This window comes from Nicrophorus vespilloides, unplaced genomic scaffold (assembly GCF_001412225.1).
Source record: "Nicrophorus vespilloides isolate i.1.1-1 unplaced genomic scaffold, Nicve_v1.0, whole genome shotgun sequence".
NCBI classification, from domain to species: Eukaryota; Metazoa; Arthropoda; class Insecta; order Coleoptera; family Silphidae; genus Nicrophorus; species Nicrophorus vespilloides.
In genome coordinates this window covers 26,721-51,083 of record NW_017095757.1, presented here as the reverse complement: position 1 = coordinate 51,083, position 24,363 = coordinate 26,721, and the positions used below count along the sequence as shown (strand labels likewise).

At 32.9% G+C, this 24,363-nt stretch overlaps 2 protein-coding genes across 2 annotated transcripts; both read right to left on the bottom strand.

The window, feature by feature from the left end:
- Nucleotides 1-348: 348 nt before the first annotated feature.
- Nucleotides 349-10,029, bottom strand: LOC108562458 (the record flags this gene model as incomplete). Its single annotated transcript, XM_017920812.1, has 2 exons — nucleotides 9,438-10,029; nucleotides 349-1,075 (listed from the first exon to the last, which is right to left on the bottom strand). A coding segment is annotated over exon 2 (438 nt), but the record flags the coding sequence as incomplete, so codon positions are not given.
- Nucleotides 10,030-13,836: 3,807 nt separating this feature from the next.
- Nucleotides 13,837-20,276, bottom strand: LOC108562468 (pyrroline-5-carboxylate reductase). The gene is made up of 6 exons (XM_017920823.1): nucleotides 19,960-20,276; nucleotides 16,270-16,340; nucleotides 14,931-15,116; nucleotides 14,662-14,874; nucleotides 14,361-14,565; nucleotides 13,837-14,023 (listed from the first exon to the last, which is right to left on the bottom strand). Exons 1-6 carry the CDS (start codon nucleotides 20,039-20,041, stop codon nucleotides 13,941-13,943), a joined length of 840 nt encoding a protein of 279 aa, XP_017776312.1. The 5' UTR covers nucleotides 20,042-20,276; the 3' UTR covers nucleotides 13,837-13,940.
- Nucleotides 20,277-24,363: the final 4,087 nt, after the last annotated feature.

Genomic DNA, 24,363 nt, shown 5'->3' with positions numbered 1-24,363 from the left:
AACGAAACTAATTGACATCTTCTAATAACATATATAGTAGATAGAAAGACCACATGACAAATTTCAAATCAAAGAACAGCTTTTTTTTAAATAAAAAAAAAACGAGAAAATCATCGGAAAATTTAGTCTTTATTACAACTGCGAAACATATGCTTTTCACTGAAACTAATTGACCAAATGAGAAAGATTTTTTTAAAGCAAATAACTTTTGTTTAAATATTTAAATTGGTAATTTTCCTGAAATTAATTGAAATATTCTAAAAAAACGTACAAATTACTAATGAAAATTAACTATTACTGATCATTGTAAATTATTGAAAATATAATGTTATGATGATGTTACAATACCTGCACGACTTCCAAGATATGTTGACACTTCTCCCTGACGTTAGCAAATGGACAGCTGATTGATAGCCTGAGGATGATGGGCAGGTGAAGGGCCACCAGGTCCATGTACTCGCGCGGCACATCGACGGCGGCGGAATTGGAAGAATCCGAGCAGGCGCACACCCCCGTCGGCCTCCTGCGATCGGTCTGCGAGAGCCGGTAATGCTTCGGGCTTCCCACCCCGTCCAGCCACCCTTCGACCGTCTTCGAGATCACGTCCAAGGCGACCTCGCGGATCTCGTTGTCCCGCGAACAGATCGGAACGCAGAACCTCGAGATCAGATCCAGATCCTTGAACAGATCACCGGACTGCTGAGCCGCCGCCGCCGCAGCAGCCGCCGTCCTGCTCAGCTCATTATTGTTGTTTGATTTATTATTAAATTCGGTTTGGACGAACATTTTGCTTCTCTCTTTCTATCACTGCTTCAAAAAAATTTGAACAAAATCGTTTCCACAAAATTCCAAAAACTACCACGACTCTCTTCTAAATATCTCTAAGATAAGGCCAATTTCAAAGCTCCAAATTTTTCTCACTCAACTGCCAAATATATATATATATATATGTATAATTTATATATAATAATAATCTCTACAAGTATATACAACGAGTATGTAATACTGAGTTTTTATTTCTTCAAATTTCGATCGCTTTGCACTTTCAATTCAATTCCTCCTTCCTTGTTTATGCCTGAAACACAGCAGAGAAAACATCGAAATTAGTGGATTGCAACGCAAATAACTCTCGCACACACAAGCATACACATATATAGTTTAGATGCACATTGTTTGTTATCACAGTGTGGACCTCACTCAACGCAAACATGTTTGTCCACTTAACAGGAAATCGACAACTTACACAATCGCTGTTCGCTAGTTTCTAAACGGCGCCTCAGAAGAAATCATTTAGTGCTGCGCACGTTTTTGCACACGAATTTTTGTTTTTCTTTTTAATTTTTGTATTTGGTGCGTGCCCTTTGTTGGTTTGTTTGCTTGTTTATTTGTTTATTTACAAACTCAATTCTCGATGATCTTATGCAGCTGCTATTCTTTTATATATTTTATATTTTTGTCTTTATGTACTTTTCTATATATTTATATGATTTTTACCTTGTTTATTTACTATTATTTCACTTGCTTTTTATTTTGGGCTAATTGTTTACTTTATATTTATTATATTGTATTTACACGCTTTTTAATTTATGCTATTGTGGGAAATTTTGTACTTTTTTCGGGACCAAAGGAATTGTGTACTTTATATTTATTTTATTTTTTTCGGGACCAAAGGAAGAACAGTTGATCTTTTGTTTTTTAGTTGGAAAAACTGATTCGGTTCCCTTTGGCCAAATGTACTCATTGTAAATTTGTTTCATTTTATTTTCTTTGTATCTGTTCTTTTGGTCAATAAACTTGATTATTATTATTATTAAAATAACGCTAATTTCCCATAAGGTGTTATAATTAAAAGTGCTGCAGTTCTGACTTATGAGACTTATTAGAAAATACCTGATAGACACAAAACGAAAAATCACATAAAACCCAACGCAACAGATGAGAATAATTTCAAGGAGAAAGCTCAAATCAATAATTTCCACGTTATTCACTCCAACCACACATAACTTCCGTCCATTAAGATTCAAAGCCGATAGCGTCTAAATACTGCATGTGGTTTTACTTCCATCTCCGATAGTCAACGAGCTAAGAACATCCTCATCCTACTTATTTCTTTAAAATAATTTTCCACGCCCGATTCCGGCGATTATTATTAATTACAATAATGGAATGGAAAGACGAGCACGCGTCGTTGCAACGATATTCCCTTCCCGATACGAAACTGGCGAGTAATTAACCGAAGGATCAATCGCAGCAGCATTGGAACGACTCGTTTAACCGGAAAATCGCGGCGATTCATCCTCGAACCTTAAAGAAACATAAATATTTTGAAACGCTGCACCCTTTTGGATTACATCATTTTGTATGCGTTAAACTGAAGATACTGTGACTAAACGGTAAGGATACAAAAAAAAATCATCGATGTTTGCATTAAAAATTGGCATTCAGCTGAGGCAACAAGTCGTCTTGAAAATAAGTATAACAAGAAATCAGGTGAGAGAATAACAACAACAATGGGTGTATAAAAAAAAATTGGAATTAGTGGAACGCCTACCGGTAGTTATTAAATTGAGACCTTGAGCCTTCCGTATTATAAGCCAGACGCACACTCATACAAACAGAAACACACGCAACAGAAATTGTAATTTAGCAAAGAGTCGAAATTCGAAAACATTTAGGAATATTCCGCTCGATTAAACAACTTCCATTCCAGCTTTTTATAAATCCAGTCCCAATTTGAAATTCAATCTTGATCCAAACCATACATCACCCCCACTGAAAAACACGGAGAAGGGACATTTTTGGGCCGTATTAATACGAATTTCATTGTAATCAAATTTCGTCCCCTATAAATTTCGCTGCTTTATTAAATATGCAACGTGGGTAATTTTCGGCTCGACATCGTCCTGATTAGAAAGTGAAATACGAAAAGGGTATTAAGAATAACCGTATTTTTTAAATGAAAATGAGATACAGCGAATAAGGAAATGCAGAAACCGGTAAGGACGAAGAGGAGAGGGTGGTTTTGCGGCTGTTTGTTCTTGGATTGAGGACCTCTGCGTTTAATTTTCGTGGCGGAGGTCGAATAGGTAAATTATTCAGGGCGGGATTCGGTGGTGCAACTATAAATTCATGCGGTCCGGCCGCAAAAATTCCAAAACCACCCTCTATCTCTGACGTCTATGGAATTAATAATTCAAATGGACCCAAACCGCTCGCACACACACAAAAAAAATTTAATACTCCCTGACACGCATACACCTTCCAACCCTTTATATAATATACGAATTAACACACCAAATATAAACAACTTACAACCCCTATTTCACTTTAAGACGATACTTTTATTCCACTAATAAAACCAAATGAAACATCAACTAATTCAGAGACAGATCAAATATAGAAATAATTTCATAATAAATGTTTCTTTATATACAATGTTTGAAATTGAATTGAATAAAACAAAAATATTAATATTCATTAGCTGCGTCTTTGGGAGTGAGTCCATTATTCTGATTGCATTATGAAAGCGAACCGTACAAAATAAACAAAACAAAAAAGTACCACCTATGCGTTGCCTGTTTCCGTGCATGAATTACAGGAGGTAAATAAATAATTCGAACATCCGACGTTAACGAACGAAATAAAAAAAAAAGTACGCACGAAACGAGAAAAATAGAATGAAAAAGGGAAACCTCAGTCTAATTTGGATAAGAATAAATAAATAAATTGGAATTAACTTCGCGCGACAAGGTAGCACTTATCTAATCTATTTCCAATTAGTCGAGCCTCATAAATTAGGTGTATAGGAAAGATAGAAAGAAAAATAAGTATATATATAGATAGATATATGATAAATAGGTGGAGAGGTAATAATTCATGAACGCTATACCATAAACACAACCTGTGTCTTCCTCTCTCACTCCGCCTCTGTGCGTAACAACGATTAATCACAATATTGAGAAAGAGAAGGAGAAATATTAATAATTATGATGGATTCGTTTGTTTATTTTTCTATAGTAGTTAGATTCTTGTGATTCACTGAAAATCAACATATATAAATTGATATATTTTAACATCTACATTCTCATGAAATCCAATTAATTTAATTTCTTTTTATACTTTTATTGATTTATTTACAGCTAGTGGGCGCAGGTTCAAATCCTTGTCAAGCCAGGCCCTTTGTGAGCCCTCTAGATGCTTGCAGCAATAGGGCCATAGTTCATCACAGATGGACAGTGAAATGAATGAGATTCATCAGCATATGGACCTTCAGCCAAAAGACGATGGACAATGACAGTGTTAAGGATAGCAACAGATTCACAGTCAAAGGAAATAGTGGCATCAATATACTACTGAAGTTAAACTTCTTAGCCAACAAATTAAAAAAATCGAATCATCATAATGGTAACTATTCACTGAGAAAGATTATCCATTTAATGTCAACCGCGATCTTAAATTTACTCAATGTTCACATTGATGAACAGATTGTGAATAAAAATTACACAACTTAAAAAAAAAATTACAAATTTCTATTTGAACACAATGGATGGAAGAATATTTATATATCTGGTGCTGATGCTATAAATAAACGTGAAATTAATAACAAACAACAAAAAAAAAGTGAAAGGAAAATGAATTTCGAATTAATTACTCAATAAATAAACGCCACACGAAGCTCGAAATAAAAATAACAAAAGAAAGAACAACCTAAGAGGAATAAGAAAGATATATATATATATAATAATAATCAACGCAGCGCGTAAAAAAAATAATTAAACACCTCGGTCATTAAAGTGATTTATCATTACAACAAATAATGAAACCGTAAAAATTTCCACTGACAAAATACAATTTCATTCTATCAATTCCTCCGGTTATGTCTTTCTTTCATTCTCTCTACTCGCTTCTCTCGCTTCCACTCGTTCGATTCTTACGAATTATGTAACATAAATAGAAAACGAGACGAAAGAGAAAACATGTACCATTTTTTTTTTTTGAGCGTGTGTTTGTATGCCCTGTCACTCCCTCGCAGCTTCGGATTATTAATATAATTTCCCTTCGAGCAAAAGAAACAACAACAACAAAAAAATATATAAATTAGGATCGATTACGTAAACAAGGCATTTTAACAGATGACACGAATGCGCGAGTGAGCGCGATGCGAAACTGGAGAAGTTGGATAAATTACTGCGACCATTATTATGTAACGTGAGTTTCGTTTTGTCGGAGAAGGAAAGGAGACTGCTTGTGCGATGCCACCGATCTGGATTCCTCTGATACTGCTTCCCTTCTTCTGTACTATTTTTTTTTTTCGTTCGTGTCACGAAACTGCTGATCTATTTATTATTGGATACTATCCGCGTTTCGCCTCCGATAAATACATTTATCACGGCCCGCCATGACAGACGAAAACAAGCGAAACACCGAATTTTCTAAACAAATCGTCTGCAGTTTGTTTCTACCAAATTTTTACAAATCTACGCTTCGGAATGAATAACACTGTATTATCAATATGCAACAATTATAGGAAAAAAAAACAATTAGAAACTAGTTAATACACGTATTCATAAAACTACATTTTAAGCAATAACAACAATTATATAAATCATTAAACATTGCAAACAAATACAATTTGAAAAAAAACATCAATAAATTTTACTAACATATATTGAGCTTAGATTTCTAAGCAACCTTCGATGGTTTCCACCACACAGACACGAATTGAATATTAACTAAAGTATAATTAGAAATATTGTGTTTGTACACAACGACATGCAATAGAAATTTCTAATTGTAAAAAGTAAAAAGTTCCTACAGAAAGACTACACAAAAGAAATTGTAGAAAATCTCATAGAAAAATCATTTCTAACGTACTTATTTTTGAGTAATTCCTAAAAATAAACTTTTTCGATTTTATCGTTTATTAATAGACTTTCAACGCACATTTTCATTATTAAATATGAAACATGCACGTATATCCTTTCTACCAGAGTCAACAGAATAAAAGGAAAAAATAAAGTATTTTCCATTTAGAGATGGATTTAGTTGAACTACCTCGATAGTTATTTATAGAAACGTCGAGGTCGTTTGCACCTGTGGAGGTTTTCAGCAAGAAGTAGTAACTGGAATTACAATTTAAATTTAGCGCTAAATAAATTGTGCATTATTCTCGTGATAGTTTGAACTACTGTTGTGTAAAAATAATAGAAGAAGAAAAAAAGTTGCAATCTCTCTCTTCACTCGTTTTTATATTCTCGCCTTTTATTTATTTAATGTTATTGATGTTAGAAATAGAAATGTGGTAATCGTATAAATACACTTTTATGAAGAATAATAATAAATAAAAAAAAAGAGAAACAAGTTTTACAAGATTCAGGATAATTTCTGAGTCATCGCCGACGTACCGGTACGTCTTAAAAACTATTCTCTGGAAGCATCTTTGCTGCGATTGTTGTTGTTGTTGTTGTTACGTATGTGGATTTGAGAGACGGTGATTGCAGACCTCTCCGCATCATTCTCTCATTTCAAGTATTACAGTTACAGTTATACCACTAGGCCATTATCTCGCAAACAACAATTGCAAAGTAATTCCCGGTTAATGCAAATAACGCACGGACAGTTTGTACATACACACACACACAATTCATACGTACGTACATACTCGTATTAATGTACGTTAGCAATGGGCATCGCCGATGCGGAACTTCCACAAAGAATCAACCTTAATATTCCACATTATCAACATAATTACAACACAATAATAACACACGAATTCGCATGTTCATCATATGCTCAGCAAAACAGAACAAAAAAATGATTGCAGATTTGTTCCAATTTGTATTCCATTTAATGATAGTTAATTTTTATATAATCTTCAATTTGATCCACGATTATGCGTTTTATCTTCGATATTGATATTAATTCCTTAAATGTCCTCAATGAAATCTCTCTTTATACATGAAGAAAGTAATTATAAATGTATTTGAAATTGATTGACATTTATTTGTAACCTAACCGCTCTTAATTAAACATTTCCTCTTTGTTCCCTCTTTGATGAGACGCGAAGTCAATACATGTCTGCGAGAATTGTTATTTCGCATACGGAAATGAACTTAAATGAATGATTGAAAACAGATCTGTTCTTTTCAAAGTAAATGAAAAAAAAAGAGACTCTCACTCATGGAGATCAAAAGAGCAGGAGAAATGAACTTTTAACATTCGATGATATTATTAAAGGAAATTGTAGTCAAACATCAAAGGCTGGAAAAAAAAAAAGAAGTGGATGAAAGTCGCCCAAAATTTAAATACAAATTGGCCCGTCGCAAAATAAATACTTGCGAAGGGTAACTCGAATTTATATTTAAAGAGAAGCAAAGAAGATGGAATGATGAAACAAGAGTCCTAATAAAATAGGACTGTCCCTGCTTCCACCTCGACCACCAATCAAATTACCGACCGACCCAACAAAAGGAAGCTATAATTTTTGTTCTTAGCATGGAAAAACGGAGGGAGAGAAGGAAAACCCAAAAAAAATATTTCGGGCCAAGCAAATTACTTTAATCATCTCACACTTAATTTAATTTAATCCAGACCCGAATTTTTTCCCTTAACACCCTCTCCTTCCTTCCAACATCCACCCAAAGGGATCGAAGGAGAGAGAGAGACCCGGGCGAAAAAAAAAAGGTTTCCTCCAAGATTACACAACATTCTTCTTTTTTTTCCTTCCTTCCCCAGCCATAACTTATGCAAGTTCCAGTTAAGCTTTGGATTTCGCTCAATTTACTCCGTTAGCGTTTTCCCGAAGTCCGCAAATTATAGTTGGGCGTGTGGGGGAAGGAGAGGAAAGCGCACCAAAAAAAAAATGCGAAGGAAAGAGGGACAAAAATGTGCGCGGAGGAAAAAGATAATAGATGTTGCGGTCCATAAATTTCGTTCTACTTCTACTCTAGCATTTTCTTTTTCGGTGTTTCATATTTAAGACGAAGTGAAACGAACACGGGAAAACCAAGAAAATATATATTTATATATTTAGAAATTAAAAAGAAATAGAAAATCAGAAGTTTATAGTTAAAACAAAAAGAGATTTGAAGGACTTTCTTTTCGGTTTCTCGAATAATTTCTCTTATTTCTTTAAATCACATTTTTCATTTACGAATATAACTTATTCGGTATTGATTTATGTTGCAGGAAATAATTTTTATTTCGCTTTATCGATTTTCATTTCTTATATTAAAGCCTGTAATTAAAACTAATATTGATTAGTCCTGGATTTTTTTTTACAATTTTCAATTTAATCAGAATAAGTTTCCTTTGTATACTTTTGGAATTTAATAATGTTATAATAAGGAAGCCTATATAATTTTTTTTAATATTTTTAAATTACTAAACTTTGAAAGTATATTTTTCATACAATTAGGACGAGATTATATATTTTTATAATTGAATAATGTCACAATAGAGAAATTATGTTTGAACAAGAAATTGAATATATTTGAAATTAAAAATACAAAATTAGATATTAAAAGTTATAATAAAATAACTTACGTTTGTTATATAAATGCATGTAATTAAATGTGATTTTTTTTTAAATTATGAAAATATCTATTGATTATGGTGAGTTTCGTTTTGTATTATTTTGGAATTGAATAATGTTTCGGTAAAGAAGTGTGTATTGTGCAAGAGGATTAATTCTATTTGAATATATTTTCAATTGAAAGTTCTAGAAATATGTTAGTTGTTAGTTGGAGAAGAGAGGGCAGAAAATGGTTATTTCCTAGAGTGGTGCTGTTAAAAGACGGTGGATGCAGGAGTAGAGTTGAGTTCCTTTGTGCAGAGATATTGGGAAAACAATCCGGGGCGGGCGGTGGAAAATGGCCTACCTAGTAATTAGAAATGGTAATTGCAGTTCTCCGATTCGGAGCGCGGAGTGGAGGAAAAGCCGGTTAGCAACAGTGCAGGGCAACAGCGGATCAGAGCAGAGCACCAGGCTGAGCAGAAGCGCGCGACAATTACACACCTCCGAGGCCCGGTGGAATCGCGCAACGAGACATCGATTCGATCATTCCATCTCTCTCTCCCACACGAACATTCACCGCATTCTCTCTCTCTCACTCTCTTTCGCTCTATCTATCTGCGTAACTTTTTCCGGTTTTCGTTCGAAGCCCAACCCGGAAAATGGTATAAGTTACGAGAACGGGGAGCGCAAAAAATGACCTGGACACCGGTTTCAGGGAAAAACCGGCCGGCTTCTTCCGGAGGCGGAAAATTCCGGTTCGCAACAGCCATGCGCGGAACCGGAACAAAGACACTTAACCTCTCTCTACGGATTTGAAATTGGAAAAGGCCGGGCGGCGAAAAGTGCAGGAAATATAGTCTTTTCATTCCTAAAGCCCGTAGTGATAAAAAAAAAATGCAAGCGACTTGGGGAGAGGACTCACCGATGAAGGAGAGATCCTAGATGGCTGAGTCTCTACCGTCGGTTTCCTCCTCCTCGTAGGTTGCGGTTTCTTTTGTTGCTGCTGCTGCTTTATTTATTTAAATGTTATATAATATTTTTGATCTCTCTCTTTTTTAAATTTCGTTCTATTTGGTTCGGTGGCCTGGAGGTCTTCGCCGTGGGGTCCGTTCGCGAATCGCAGGTGGAAACCGCCGCGCTCGGTATTATTACATTGAATAAGCGACGGAAGGTCTGGCAGGCTGCCTGCACCGTCCTGGCCCCGTTCGATAGCGTTTGACACTCAGCTGACTGGGGATTCTATTGCGCAACCGCTCTGGAGGGGAGCCCCGCGCACCACAACGTGAGTCAGGACCCTAGCTGATCCTAGCCGGAGGTCCTGCGAGCGGCAGCAACCGGCCTAACCCACAACCGTACCCCGGACCAGCAGAACCTGCTACGGATCCCGAAGGAAAAGAGAGCGCGCGCCACGGTCACGCCAAAGACGCCGGGTCTGCTCCGAATCAGCTGGTGTTTTAGCAAGCACGTGCCAAGCTAGACCCCCTGCTGTCCCCGACCTCACTCACTCACTATTATACACACCCACACTCTCTCACACACATACATACACCTAGCACACATAATAACACAGGCAAAAGTTTATCTGGACCAAAAATAAGTCGCGAACTAACAACCTATATTATGTATCCAATCTGGGATTTCCTACCATCTCTACATTTATAACTTCTCCATTTCACAATCGCAACTTTAAACGAAAATTGGATCACTCATTTTTTACAAAGCAATATTAATAAGTATACATATAACAAGCAAAATGTATAAATAATTAACACTGAGAGCAATTAATTAATTCTATTGTTTGTTGCAAAACTTATTAATCAAAAGAAAAGAAATAGCATTCATTTTATACCTATTTTCAATTTATTGAAAACCCATGGAAATATATGAAAACCCATGGAAATATATGAAAACACATGTAAGTGAATAGAATTTTTAAGAAAATTCTATTTATTTTTTTTTTCCAATTTTTACAGCTCGTAGCAGGCGACTAGGAAATAGCACGAAGATACGTTTTACTGACATCTTCATGCTATTTCCCATGTAAATATGTTTAATTTACTAAAAACCCATATAAACATTTACAATTTACGAATAAAACATAAGTTATGCAAGAAAAAAAAAGTACGTTAATTTTATACAGTTCCTTTAATGTTTAATTAGTAAATAATTCTAGAAATGAATGTTTGCAAACAACACATGTAAGTGAATAGAATTTTTAAGAAAATCCTATTTACTTTTTTTTCCAATTTCTACAGCTCGTAGCAGGCGACTAGGAAATAGCACGAAGATAGGTTTTACTGACATCTTCATGCTATTTCCCATGCAAATATGTTCAATTTACTAAAAACCCATATAAACGTTTGCAATTTACGAAAAAAACATAAGTTATGCAAGAAAAAAAAAGTACGTTGATTTTATACAGTTCCTTTAGCATTGAAATTGTTTCATAATTCTAGAAATGGATGTTTGCAAACAAGATGCAAAAAAGATATTTCAATTCATAATAATTCTGTTATATTATAAAATACTTTATAGAGAAGCAAACATTAAATAAACACAATCCAAAGTTACTGTTTTTGGACCAAAAATAAGTCGCGAACTAACAACCTATATTATGTATCCAATCTGGGATTTCCTACCATCTCCACATACATAGCTTCTACATTTCACAATCGCAACTTCAAAGGAAAATTGGATTACTCTACATATGACAATCAAAATTTGTAAATAATTAACTAACTAATTCTATTGTTTGTTGCAATACTTATTAATCAAATGAACAGAAATAGTATTCATTTTACACCTATCCTTTTTTTATTAAGGAGTGAAAACCATCAAAATGGCTGGAACAGAACCGTGGTACTGTGCGATTCTTACGCAACAAAAACCACCAATTTATTGAAAACTCATGTAAATATTTTTAAGAAAATCCTATTCACTTTCTTATCCAATTTCTACAGCTCGTAGCAGGCGGCTAGGAAATAGCACGAAGATGCCAGTAAAACCCCATACAAATATATTCAATTTACTAAAAACCCATGTAAACATTTACAATTTACGAAAAAATTACAAGTTATACAAGAAAAAAAAAAGTACGTTGATTTTATACAGAAAATGAATTGAAATTGTTTCATTAGTAAATAATTTTACAAATGGATGTTTGCAAACAAGATGCAAAAAAGATATTTCAATTTATAATACTTTAGTTAGATTATAAAATACTTTATAAAGAAGCAAACATTAAATATATACAATCCAAAGTTACTGTTTTTGGACTAAAAATAAGTCGTGATCTAAGTACCAATTATGCAACAGAGCCTTCGCGTTTCCTCCTTTTCTCTCTCAAATATACATACAAACACACACATACGGTTACATTCCGCGATCGCAGAAATCTCAAAAGAAAATGATCGTCGCGAGCTTTTCAATTCCATAATTGGGCGCGCGGTAACGAGTATGGCAATTGCGGCTCTTTCAATTCGGTTCCCCCGACTTCATTACGAATATGTGAATAACATCGTAAAGTGCGTACAACAACAAAAAAAAGCAAGAGAAAATTGCAAATTTTCAGACAGATTTATAAATAATGATTATTACATTATTAACGATTAAAAACAATTGAAATTACGAAAATGCAGAATTATTTACTTCGACAAAATATAGTAATGTAAAAAGAAGAACTTAATATTGAAATACAAATGCATTAAATCTAAAAAACAAAAACAATTATAAGAGAATTTTTTCTGAATCCATCCCTGTCAAACTATGATTTACAGTTTAAAATTTTACATTTCTGGAAATACATTTTCGAAAAAGAAAATGCGGTGAAATGTGTTAAATGCTGTAATTAATTAGATTCAAATAAAATACCTGTTGTTCAAGCGGCGAAAGGTGAGTTCTGTCCAAGTCCATAAAGTTTTAGCCATGAATTTATTGAAGCACTTCCTATAACAGATTTCTTGAAAGAACAACACTTGACTGTAAAGAATTGACATTTCTTGAAGAAAAAAAAATGCAAACAAACAACTGCTTGACATAAAAGAAACAACTAATCAATCGATACGACAACCACTTGGATTTTAATAGTTTTAAATAAATTGAAACATGGAAACCTATGCAACAAACAAAGTTTGTCATAAGAGAAAACTAACGATAACTAACTTTGATCAACATATAAAATCATGTTTAAATGAAACATATGGAATAATAAAATGTTGAAATAAAAATTAATAAAAACATGAAATAAAGAAATACCTATTTTTAGTAGATGAACTATTTCACTGTCGATGGAGATTTTGTTGAACAAAGAATAGCAATGAACAACACTTGGCTATTGAAACAAAAAACAACATTGTTTTGGCAAAACAAAAGACAAATAATGCATTGAGACTATGATAGAAACGTGATATCCTTTGACATTGAGATGCGCCTACTTTAATCAAACAAAACAATTATTTCTTATAAACTTATTACGTAACGTCTTTTCATTCCTTACAATTATAATTTATATGAACGCTTACATCAAGAGAATCAATCAATAAAAGTAAAATTATTAGTATTAAACTTGAATTATTTTATAGAATTTCAATACTCACTGTTTCGTTGATACCTACTCCAATGATACACTGTTACCTCGAACCAATTAAACAACATGTGATGGTGAGAAAACAAGGAAAACTACTGGACTGTTTTTTTTGTAGTCGATCCGACAAACAACTCGGATTAATTAGTCTTTATCGGAATTATGCAATTTTACATTTACGTACACGAAAAAAGTATAAACTAAAACAACAACACTCAGCACATGTCGAAATACTGATTTTTCTAATTTATTAAATTCTTATTATTTTCATAACTTTTTAAATTATACAAATTACATATTAATTAAAATAGACTTTGTTTAATTAATAATTTATTGGAATGGATTCATTTTACTCACATGTAGTAATAGTATCTTTTTTATTTTTTTTTGTAAAATGACTAATGTAAATGAAAAGGAGCAATGCAGAAAGTGCAGGTCGTGTTTGTTGCAGTTGTAAGTAATAAGATGTCCAAAGAGTCGAAACCGTTTAGAGCGTGTGTGTCAAAAACGTTGTAAAGAAAAAAAAATACGGACGCAGAAGGGAAAGAAGAGTATAAGAATAAAAGAAAAAAACAACATGCCGTATGCAAATGTACGGAACGTTGCATTCACGCAATTCCAGCTCTAACTGTTCCTTCCATCATCACATTTGAAATGTGAAACAGCCGAATGATAAAAAAAAGAGAAACAAGCGGAGACAGTGTTCAAAAAAATAAGTCGTCTATATATTTGTTAAATAATCACATATTCTTTTTGTAAAAAAAAAACAATTGGACTAAAAGTTATTCGAAAAAACAAAAACTATCTAACTATGAACTAGCAGGTAAGAATAAATAAGTAGTCTCATTTGGTGGCGTCCGCCTGGGAAACTTCGCGACATCTCTTCGTGGCCGTCTCGATGGCTCCAATCAGTGCGGATCTGAAACCTAAACGGAAGTATCGCATCAATTACCGCTTCTCCCTTCGATCAATGCACATGAAGCAACGAATAAAAAGAAAAAGTTTGCGAATGAAATAAAAGAAGTGAACGAACACACCCCGCTGCAGACTTAATTAATTTTCTAATTACTCCAGCTGCGGGGTTGCGAGTTTAAATTTAGTTTCATGCGTTTCCCTTGTGTTTTCTTCTTTTGTTGTTGTTGGCTGTTGTTGTTGTTGTTATGGGTATATTCTTTGCAGAAGGATGCATCCTTCCTGTAGCCTTCGTCGTCTTACGGGTCGGACACCTGTGCATGCATATTAACTTTGACAAATAGGTCGTACCTTTCTGCTCCAAGAAGTGCAGTCCAGCTGCCGTGCTACCAGCAGGAGAAGTCACGTCGTCTTTCAGCACACCTGGGTGTATCTTCGTGTCTCTGACCATTTGTCCGGCGCCAAGGACGGTCTGCGAGGCCAGTCTGTATGCGAGATCACGAGGAAGACCCATTTTCACACCGCCATCGGCCAACGCCTCAATCATTATGTAAATCTACAAAAAAGCAACAATTAATACAATTTTCTTAATCCTCAAAACAATTTGATTTACTAAACCATGTTATTATATAACATGAATTGTGAAACTTACGTAAGCCGGTCCTGATCCGCTGAGAGCTGTGATCGGATCCAAGAGATTCTCTGTAACCTGCTCGCAAGTTCCGATGGATTCCAGCAACTTCTTGGTGATCGAAGCATCATCTTCTGTTGCCTTCTGGCCGCAGACGAAGACGGAAGCTCCGCTACGAACCAAGGCCGGAGTGTTGGGCATCACCCTCACCACTCTAGACTCGCCGGGAAGAAACTGCAAAGCCCGAAACGGATAAGTCTAAACCGTCTAAACACGACCACCCTAATTACCTGCTCGAGCTGCTTGATGGTGATTCCCATGGCAATAGAGAGGAAGAGTTTGTTCGCGTTCACCCCTTGCGCCTTCTTGATATCGCCCAAAGCCGTCGGAACTACTTGCGGCTTAACGGAGATTATTACCACGTCCGACTTCTGCACGACCGGTACATTTTCGAAGATCGATTCCGCACCCAAATCCTACACAAAAGCAACAACAATTATCCTCGCCGCTCAGATTATTAAATTCCCATCAGTATTAAATTACAACGATTTATCCAAATCACAATACTTAAGTCCTACGATAAATTAAAAACAAGTTAGCATGAATTACGACATTCGTATAATAATTTCGCTTAGATCATTCAATTAATAACTCTACAAAATGATAGGAAACGAACGTCTCTATTTTTAGCAACATTTAATGACTATTTTTTTTTTTAATTAAGCTTTGTATAGTTTCCGAGAAGATTTAAGCATGAATGCGACAAACAACTGTTATGAGATTTGATGGAAAAGAAAAAAACGCACAATTTCGCATTCATCCAAACAATTTCGTAACGCAACAAAAAGGATAAATTAGAATCAGTTTTTTCTAAATTTTTTTAATTAAAAAAGTAAAACGATTACAGCAAAAGGTAGCGTCTCCATTTTCACACTTTCTCGAGCGGCAGATGGATGATTACATATTTCCTTCCATAATTAAAAATATCTGTTACAAAAAACGCACATATTTTGCTTAATTTCAAAATTTTTTGGTTTAACTTTATTAAAAAAAAAACAGGAACCTAAAAAAGTTAGCATTTTATTAATTTTTTTATTGCTAACAATATTCGTATCAATTCATAAGATATTTTATAACAAATTTAAAGAAATATTGTTTAATATTTGTACAGCGACAAAAATTTATACAGAAAATCAGAACTTTTCCAATTTCCATCAACGTTCGCATTTTTTTTTGCTGATATTGTTGTCGTTCGCTCGAACTAATTTAAATTGGATTTGAGAAGAGAATTGGAAGAGAATTCTGCACGAAATAAATAAAAGTTGTTTATTAGTTTCATATGGAATTTTTATTATTGGAATCCGCATCGAACGGATTCGTACGATTTTCCTTCCTATTTTGATTGCAATCTTCATCACTTTTTTTTACACGATCTGACGCAAGAATCTATCGTTATTAAAACACAACCACAACGATCGTGTCTGTTGCGTAACGTTCCGTAAATCTCATTGTTCTTCGCGCAATTTTTATTGGTTTCTGCATTAGAATTATTCGTTTCAACAATCATACATCTTAACAAATTTGTTTATAATTATTAGATTCATCAATAAATTAATAGAATTTACTTACTTTGAAAGCGGCGTGAGAAGCCAAATCGCTTGGATGACAACTTGCAATCATGCTTTCGCCCTTGGACAACCCTGAAAATATAGACAATAATGAATGTTTTTTATCAAGAATTTTGAATACAAGTATAATAAATACGTCGAAGTTGATTTATTATAGATAGAAAGTAATAAAAGTTTATGTAATTATCATGTAAAACTAATGTTTTTCGTTGAGGTAATTGCTTTATTTATGATTATGTAAAAAGTAAAATGAAAATAAATATGTAGAGAATCGAGTGGGAAGAAGGAGTTTATTAATATGCCATTTGCAAAGTGCTTTTTGTTGAGTAATCGCCGGTGCCATTGCTCGGCATGCAACGAAACGCACGGACGCAATATTCCGGAATAACTTTATTCGAGAACAATCGTACCTCGCGTATATATGCAAATAAGTGTGCCGTTATAAATTTCGAAAAAGGGGAAATAATGACGGAAACGCATGCAATACGTCGCTGTATATACATATGCGATATAATAATAATAATAATATTAAAGCTGCGAGCGGAAAGTTCAGCCAGGTGGATTCGGTTTCCAATCTTCGCTCGTATTTCATTTCCAAAGCAAGAACATGTAGAAGTAAATAAAGAAGTAACAAAAAAAAGAAACGAAAATAAGAGGTAAAATAAAAGCGAGTTTTACCGGAGGAGGAAAATAAGCGAATAGTTTGCAAAGTTTTCGGTGAGGATTTATATGCGCGATTTCGGAGTGGGACATGTTTTTAAGCGGACTTTTAATCTATTTCGGATCCATTCATTTCCTCCTATAAATATACTTTGTTTAGTCGTTAATTTCCTACCTTCAACCATCGCAATTTTTTATCAACGCGAAATTATGTAATTATCTACTACTAAATGTTTCTCAAATAAAAATATGATAAAAATATTTACTTTGAAACTACTTTTTTCATATTTGGTAGTGTATAGATCACCAATTCATTGGTTAACTTTTTTAAATTAGATAACTTCAACTAGTAACTAAATTTGATCCAAATTATTAAAATTATTAAATTTATTACTTTTTTTGTAACGAAGGTTGAATTGATGCAATTATAAAAATGATGAATTTCATTATGGTTTTGTCAGCTATTTTCAATCTAATTTGTGGTGTATTTCTATATTTTGAGCGACCTCCGCGGTTTTCACCGCAAGATGTTTCCAAGTAAAAATTTATTTTAAACGGAAACATCATTACGATGAGCATCGGCCAATCCAAATACCGAAATTTATATATGCGCATTTTATTCTTCTAGAAAATTGTAAATTTAGAAAGATGATTTTTCGAGCCTTAATTTTAAGTTACTTCATTTTTGACCTCAAATTATAGCCAAATTAACAAAGCTACAATAATTACACCAAACACGTATTAAAGCCTATATATTTAGCTATAATTTACAAATTCTATATCTTTTATACATTTTATAGTGTTTGAGAAATTTAGCAAAATGTGAAAACACTGCTTTTTGAGGCTATATTTTAAATTACTTTATATTTGACAGCAAATTACGGCCAAAATAATGAAACTGCAATAATTGAACCCTAAACGCATTAAACCCTAAATATTTACTTTTAATTTAAATATTCTTAAACTATTCTAACGTTTCTAGTATTCGAGAAAATTAACAAAATGTGAAGACACTGGTTTTTCAATGCTTAGCTTCACATTACTTCATTTTTACAGCCAAATTAATGATACTACAATAATTGCACCAAACACGTATTAAACCCTAAATATTTATCTTTAATTTAAATATTCTGAATCTATTCTAACTTTTCTAGTATTCGAGAAAATTAACAAAATGTGAAGACATTGCTTTTTCAATGCTTCACATTACTTCATTTTTTCAGTTAAATTAATGAAACTACAATAATTGCACCAAACACGTATTACACCCTAAATATTTAGCTTTAATTTACATATTCTGAATCTATTCTAACTCTTTTAGTATTCGAGAAAATTAACAAAATGTGAAGACATTGCTTTTTCAATGCTTAGTTTAACATTACTTCATTTTTACAGTTAAATTAATGAAACTAGAATAATTGCACCAAACACTTATTAAACCCTAAATATTTACCTTTAATTTACATATTCTGATTTTTTTCTAGTTTTTCTAGTATTCGAGAAAACTAACAAAATGAGAAGACACTGCTTTTTCAATGCTTAGTTTCACATTACTTCATTTTTACAGTAAAATTAATGAAACTACAATAATTGCAACAAACACACATTAAACCCTAAATATTTACCTTTAATTTACATATTCTGAATCTATTCTAGTATTTGAGAAATTTAACAAAATGTGAAAGGAATTAATTAATTATAAGTTGCCAAATTTTACATCAATCATTAGATGAATCTCATACAATTTCAAATATCTAAATATCATTCCACAATATTCTAATTAAACTATTAAATAAAACGTTCAAATTTACAAAATATACAAAAATCTATAGTTTCTGATATAATTTGTACTAAGTTTCTGCAGATGGACAAAGTATTTAAATTATTTGTAAATTTCAATCGAAATCACAACGTCATGGTTTATACAAATTAATGTTACATACATCAACCTACAAATGAAGACAGTTAAAATTGACATTTTGAACTTTAGTATCAAGCAAGAGATTGCAGTGGTAACAAAACAATCTTGAAGAATATCTCCTAGAAAACTATGTTACCATATAGACATAAGATATCAAACATAACTTCGACTAAGTAAGTGTTCTTTTTGATTAATAGAATATGGAAGATTTTAATAAATTTATTAAATTGCAAAGAAAAAACTGATTATAATCAAAATGGGAAACAATGAAATGTAAAAAGTAAATGATGTAATACTATTTTTTTTAAACATTAGCATAAGGAAAAGGAAATGATGAAGTATTTGAAAATACGTTCTCGTTCTGTAATGTAACAGATGTTGTGGCACGTTCATAACTATCTAATGATTATTTTATGAGTACGTAACAGCTTAATAATAAAAATAGATTTTCATTGTATTGTTTCTGTTTCTTTTTTTATCTACTATTGTCTCCTTGTGAGATGATTATCAGATCATGACCATTCCAACAAACACAAATATTTTGCTTACAAGATAGATGCTTGGAGGTTAATAAATTGCTCAGGTGAAGGTGACTCCACGTGGATTAATCGACAAATAATAATAAAAATTATGAAAACACGGTAGAGAGAGAGAGCCTTATCTATATATATTTTAAGGTCCCACTTGTAGTAATTTTCCAGCGATTCATTGTTCGAAAAAGATAAATGTTCTAATAGTAAATATTTACAAAACGCTTGAAAGTTAAAAACAAAATAAGAAATTTTTCGAAAAATGTCTTCGGACAACTTTTCCAAACTCTATTAGACTAAATTTAGCGCAAGGTCAGGCCACATCGGATCCCTTATCTCACGCTCCGGTATTTATTTTAGTTTATCCGAAATAAGATTGCGCTTCTTCACTCACTCGAAAGGAAACTTGTGCACAAACAAACAGCTCGCTGTTACGTAAAACGGAGAGAAAAAAGATCTCTTGAAGCTGGACTTTCAGACACGAACTTGTGCATAACAAGTTCTTGTTTTTGTGAAAATTTATTATTGTATTGTTATTTTATTAATTTGAATTGATTTGAATTGTAAGTGCGTGACTTACCAGCGGATATGAACCCTTTGGCCATCGCCTGGGCCATCTTTCCGCCCCCGATGAATCCAATTTTCAGCAGTTTTCCGGACATCTTCTTCGCGCGCCGAACACTCAATAAACACTAGTCGAATCGATTATATCACAATTTATTATATAGACTTTTTATCTCGCATTTAGTCGAAAAAATCGTAATGTTTACTCATTACCCACAAACACACGAGCGCATAGAGGCCGGAGCATATACACACAGACACACATGCAGAGTGAGGATTATTATGAGATAATGGCAAATGTAGTCGCTCGCAACTGATTTCGCATAATAAACCGAAATCTTCCCGGAGCTTATCAATCGACAAACAGCACCGCACTATCATCATCGATGAACACTTCAAGAATTTACGTATCTACGTTTTCCTTTTCATCTCTTTTTCTTCTTCCCACTTGGTGGGTGGATGGTTAACAATTTTCCGACCGCAAAATCTATACACTAACACACTCAGTCAAGACTTAAGATTAACGACAGTAATTGGACGCGGTCGTTAGATGTTTCTTTATTCTTTTTCGTTCGCGTCAAAAGCGAGATTCCCATCCAGTGCGAAAATTCAATTACGACATTTTCCGAGACTTTGGAGCTCAAAGGGAATACTCGACGGTGCGTCCTAATCGGAAACCGCGTTTTTGCCCTTATTTTCCAAGTAATCCGCACGTGTCCGAAACCGACTCGAATCCAATTAAGTCCTCATTATTAATCACAAAGCAAATCTCTTCATACCTTAAGAACACCGAAGCTAATTTAGTTAATCTCTGTACATATACACACACACAAAAACATAGTAAGAAATTACATTTTGTTAACATAATTATTCCAAGATTTAGTCCTCTTACCAACAAATTATCCAGTAATTTTCATATTCAATGTACTGAAAATCAATAGAGGTAGAATAAATAAACTATTTCATTTTAGAGCTTAAAGTTTTAATTTTAAATTGAATATTATGGATAGTTTTTGAGAAATACTTCACCTTTGACCTCAAATTACAGCCGAATTCTTGGATCTACAATGTTTAAACTAAGCACGTTTCAAACCCAATATATCAAGCTTTTATTTCCATATTCAACATATGTTCTAACTTTTCTAGTGTTGGAGAAATTTAAGAAAATATGAAGACACTGCTTAATTTCACATTACTTCATTTTTGTCTCCATATTACGGCCAAATTGATAGATCTACAATGTTTATACCAAACACGTTTTATAGTCTACATATCCAGCATTAATTTTCATGTTTAATATACTTTTAAGCTACGTTTTAAACTCGATAAATTCATCTTTAATTTCCTTGTATTGGAGAAATGTATCAAAACGTAAATGCACAAACATTTCAACCTTCAAAATATTTGGAATTTTACCTCAATAGAGGTAGAATAAATAAACTCTTTCGTTTTAAAGCTTAAAGTTTTATGTTTAAATTGAAAATTATATCTATATTCTGTAATGGATAGTTTTTGAGAAATACACAAAAACGTGAAGACACATTTTTTTAGACTACTTCACCTTTGACCTCAAATTACAGCCGAATGCTTGGAGCTACAATGTTTACACTAAACACGTTTCAAACGCAATGTATCCAGCTTTTATTTCCATATTCAATATCTGTTCTAACTTTTCTAGTGTTGGAGAAATTTAAGGAAATATGAAGACACTGCTTAATTTCACATTACTTCATTTTTGACTGCATATTACGGCCAAATTGATAAATCTACAATGTTTATACCAAACACGTTTTATAGTCTACATATCCAGCATTAATGTTCATGTTTAATATACTTTTAAGCTACGTTTTAAACTCGATAAATCCAGCTTTAATTTCCATGTGCATTTTCTGTTCTAACTTTTCTAGTATTGGAGTAATGTATCAAAACGTAAATGCACTACCTTTTAAGCCTTCAAAATATTTGCAATTTTAGAAAAATTCATTAAATATATTTTTTTTTTTATTAATTTGAAGGAAAAGGCGAAGATCAATTTAATATTATCATTGTAGGTGGATGCGCAGGGTAAATAAATAACATCGGAACAAATAACAAACCAATTTTATTATCTTAATAATATATTAAAATGTACATATCTTCGTCTAACATGTAAATAATTCAAGAAAGAATAATACACACAAAAAAAAACCTATGTATTTTCATTCGTGATGGCGTTTCTTGTTTCATTCATCTAAATCGAAGCTTCACAACCAAGCGTTTGATGTACACACACAGACAGACAAAAAAAATAAAATAGAATCTTACAAATAACATAATAAAACGCAGTAATATTCTCTAATACCACGACCGAACAATTTCTATGGTCTGTGAAAACCGAAAATCGTTCATCTTTGTGTGCGACTCATAGAAATTAACTTCCATCAATCGGAAAATAAAAACGAGTTACAATAAATTAATTTCTCTCTTATAAAGAGAGCTCAAGTCTTTTTTTCATCTACGTTCTATCGAAAACCCCGACGGATTTCCTCCTAATGTAAAATATCTAGAAAATGAAAAAATCAAACGTACGCGAACAGTAAAAATGGATGGATGGTGTCTAACGATTCCTTCTTTACTCCCTTAATTACCACTAAATCTTACATTAATCTACGTCTCTAGGCTGAATCACTAAACTCGTTCTTAATACTAACAACAGTTTGAACACTACGCTCGTTCCGATCACGGTAGATGCGAAATCAATGCTGAAACGCGAGAAGGAATAACACAGAGAGAGAGATTAGATAAGTGTGAAAATAGTGGAGAAACACAGCATCTTCTCGGTGAATTTGGTTCACGAAATTAATTGACTCGAACGCTTAAGTTTACTCGATTACAATTAGTACATATACTTTTTTTTTGTTGTTGTTGTAAAAAATAATTAATTTTATTTTGGTCAAAATTTGATTCATTAGTTCAATCCGCGCGATCTTAATACAACCTCAAGATTCGAGCGAATACGTTTTCTGGTGTAAAACAAAGCTTCTGCTAAGAACGTTTCCTTCGCAATTTTTCTTGCAAGAAATTATCAACAGCTGCAGTCTTTTGTTGTTGTTGTTGTTGGTGATTATGCGAATGCTATAGAAGTGGTCAAAAAGTTCATTTAATGAATTTGGCAATAGTGAACACATTACTAAAACAGTTTTATACGAAGTAAGAGTGAGATTATTTTGTTGCAAGAACAGGCAAGATTTGTTTACGAAATGTCGATCTTGAAACTGAAATACTTCTTAATCTCTGAGATAAGATAAAATTTCAACGTAAACACACGGAATATTTTGCAAAATAAGCCACATATTTCAAGTGTTTTTCGAAACAAAACTTGTTTTGGTACACAAATCTTGCCTTAACTATAACATTTGTCAATGATGAAAATATTGAAATTAAATGAAGGAAATAAACTGAAAGGTGAGTTAATATAAAAACAAAAAGAAAATTAAAGATTAAAAAAACAAAAACTAATATTCTCAAAATTATTTTTCTCTTATTGTTATCATTTCTTTTTTTGATGCTTCATGTATATTATATAATTCACATGCACATTATTTCTGTCTTGTTCGACGCGCGAATCACGACACAAAAAACATAAAAACAATGCGCTGCGCGTGTCTTACACAATACGATAAACAAACAAACAAAACAAAAAAAAATAATAATAAAATAATAAAGAAACAGTTTTATTTACAGTCATTTGAAACGCACATAAATATCGTCGCAAAACAAAAATAAATTAAATAAAAAACGGAACAAAGTTAAATATATGCATGTTTGTGTATATGTGATATATAAAACTAAAGAAAAAGGATACCTTCTTCACAATTCACATGCAATCTCCTCATCCTTTGCCCGTTTCACGTTCGTTCGTCGTTTCAATTTGTTTCCTCAACATCATATCACGCTTACATAATTTTTCATTTTTTTTCTAATTAATTATTAAATTATAGGAATCATCCTCCATTCCGTCTTAGGCCAAACGTTTTCTGCCACCTCCCAAAGGGAAAACAGTTTTGTTTTTTATTTCAACCCCCTTCTTTCTTTTCACACAATTTCCGCTCTTTCGGTTACGGAAAGACACGTCCCTTTCCTTTCCTAAACACTACACATCGTTATTAACATTACAATAATCCACGTAATAATCGCATTCAACTAAAATCACAAAATAATAATTATAAAATGAACTTAAATAATATACACGATCAATCATCACCAGACTTCATAAATCAAGTACAAAAATCATATATACAGTTTACATATGCATATATATAAAGACATATCTATATATATATAGATATGAAATCGCACGACGTAATAAATTATTTGTAAAAATTTCTATACTCATTGTCAAAATCATAATTATTTTTATGCATATTCTCTAATTGTTTGT

Bases quoted from the DNA above. Each gene is read 5' to 3' on its own strand.
- LOC108562468 (XM_017920823.1), bottom strand. From the start codon at position 20,041: ATGTCCGGAAAACTGCTGAAAATTGGATTCATCGGGGGCGGAAAGATG. The intron at 14,875-14,930 runs GTAATTAGGGTG...CGGGCTTTGCAG, and splicing joins CCATCAAGCAGCTCGAGCAG to TTTCTTCCCGGCGAGTCTAG. The intron at 14,566-14,661 runs GTAAGTTTCACA...GCTTTTTTGTAG, and splicing joins GCGGATCAGGACCGGCTTAC to ATTTACATAATGATTGAGGC.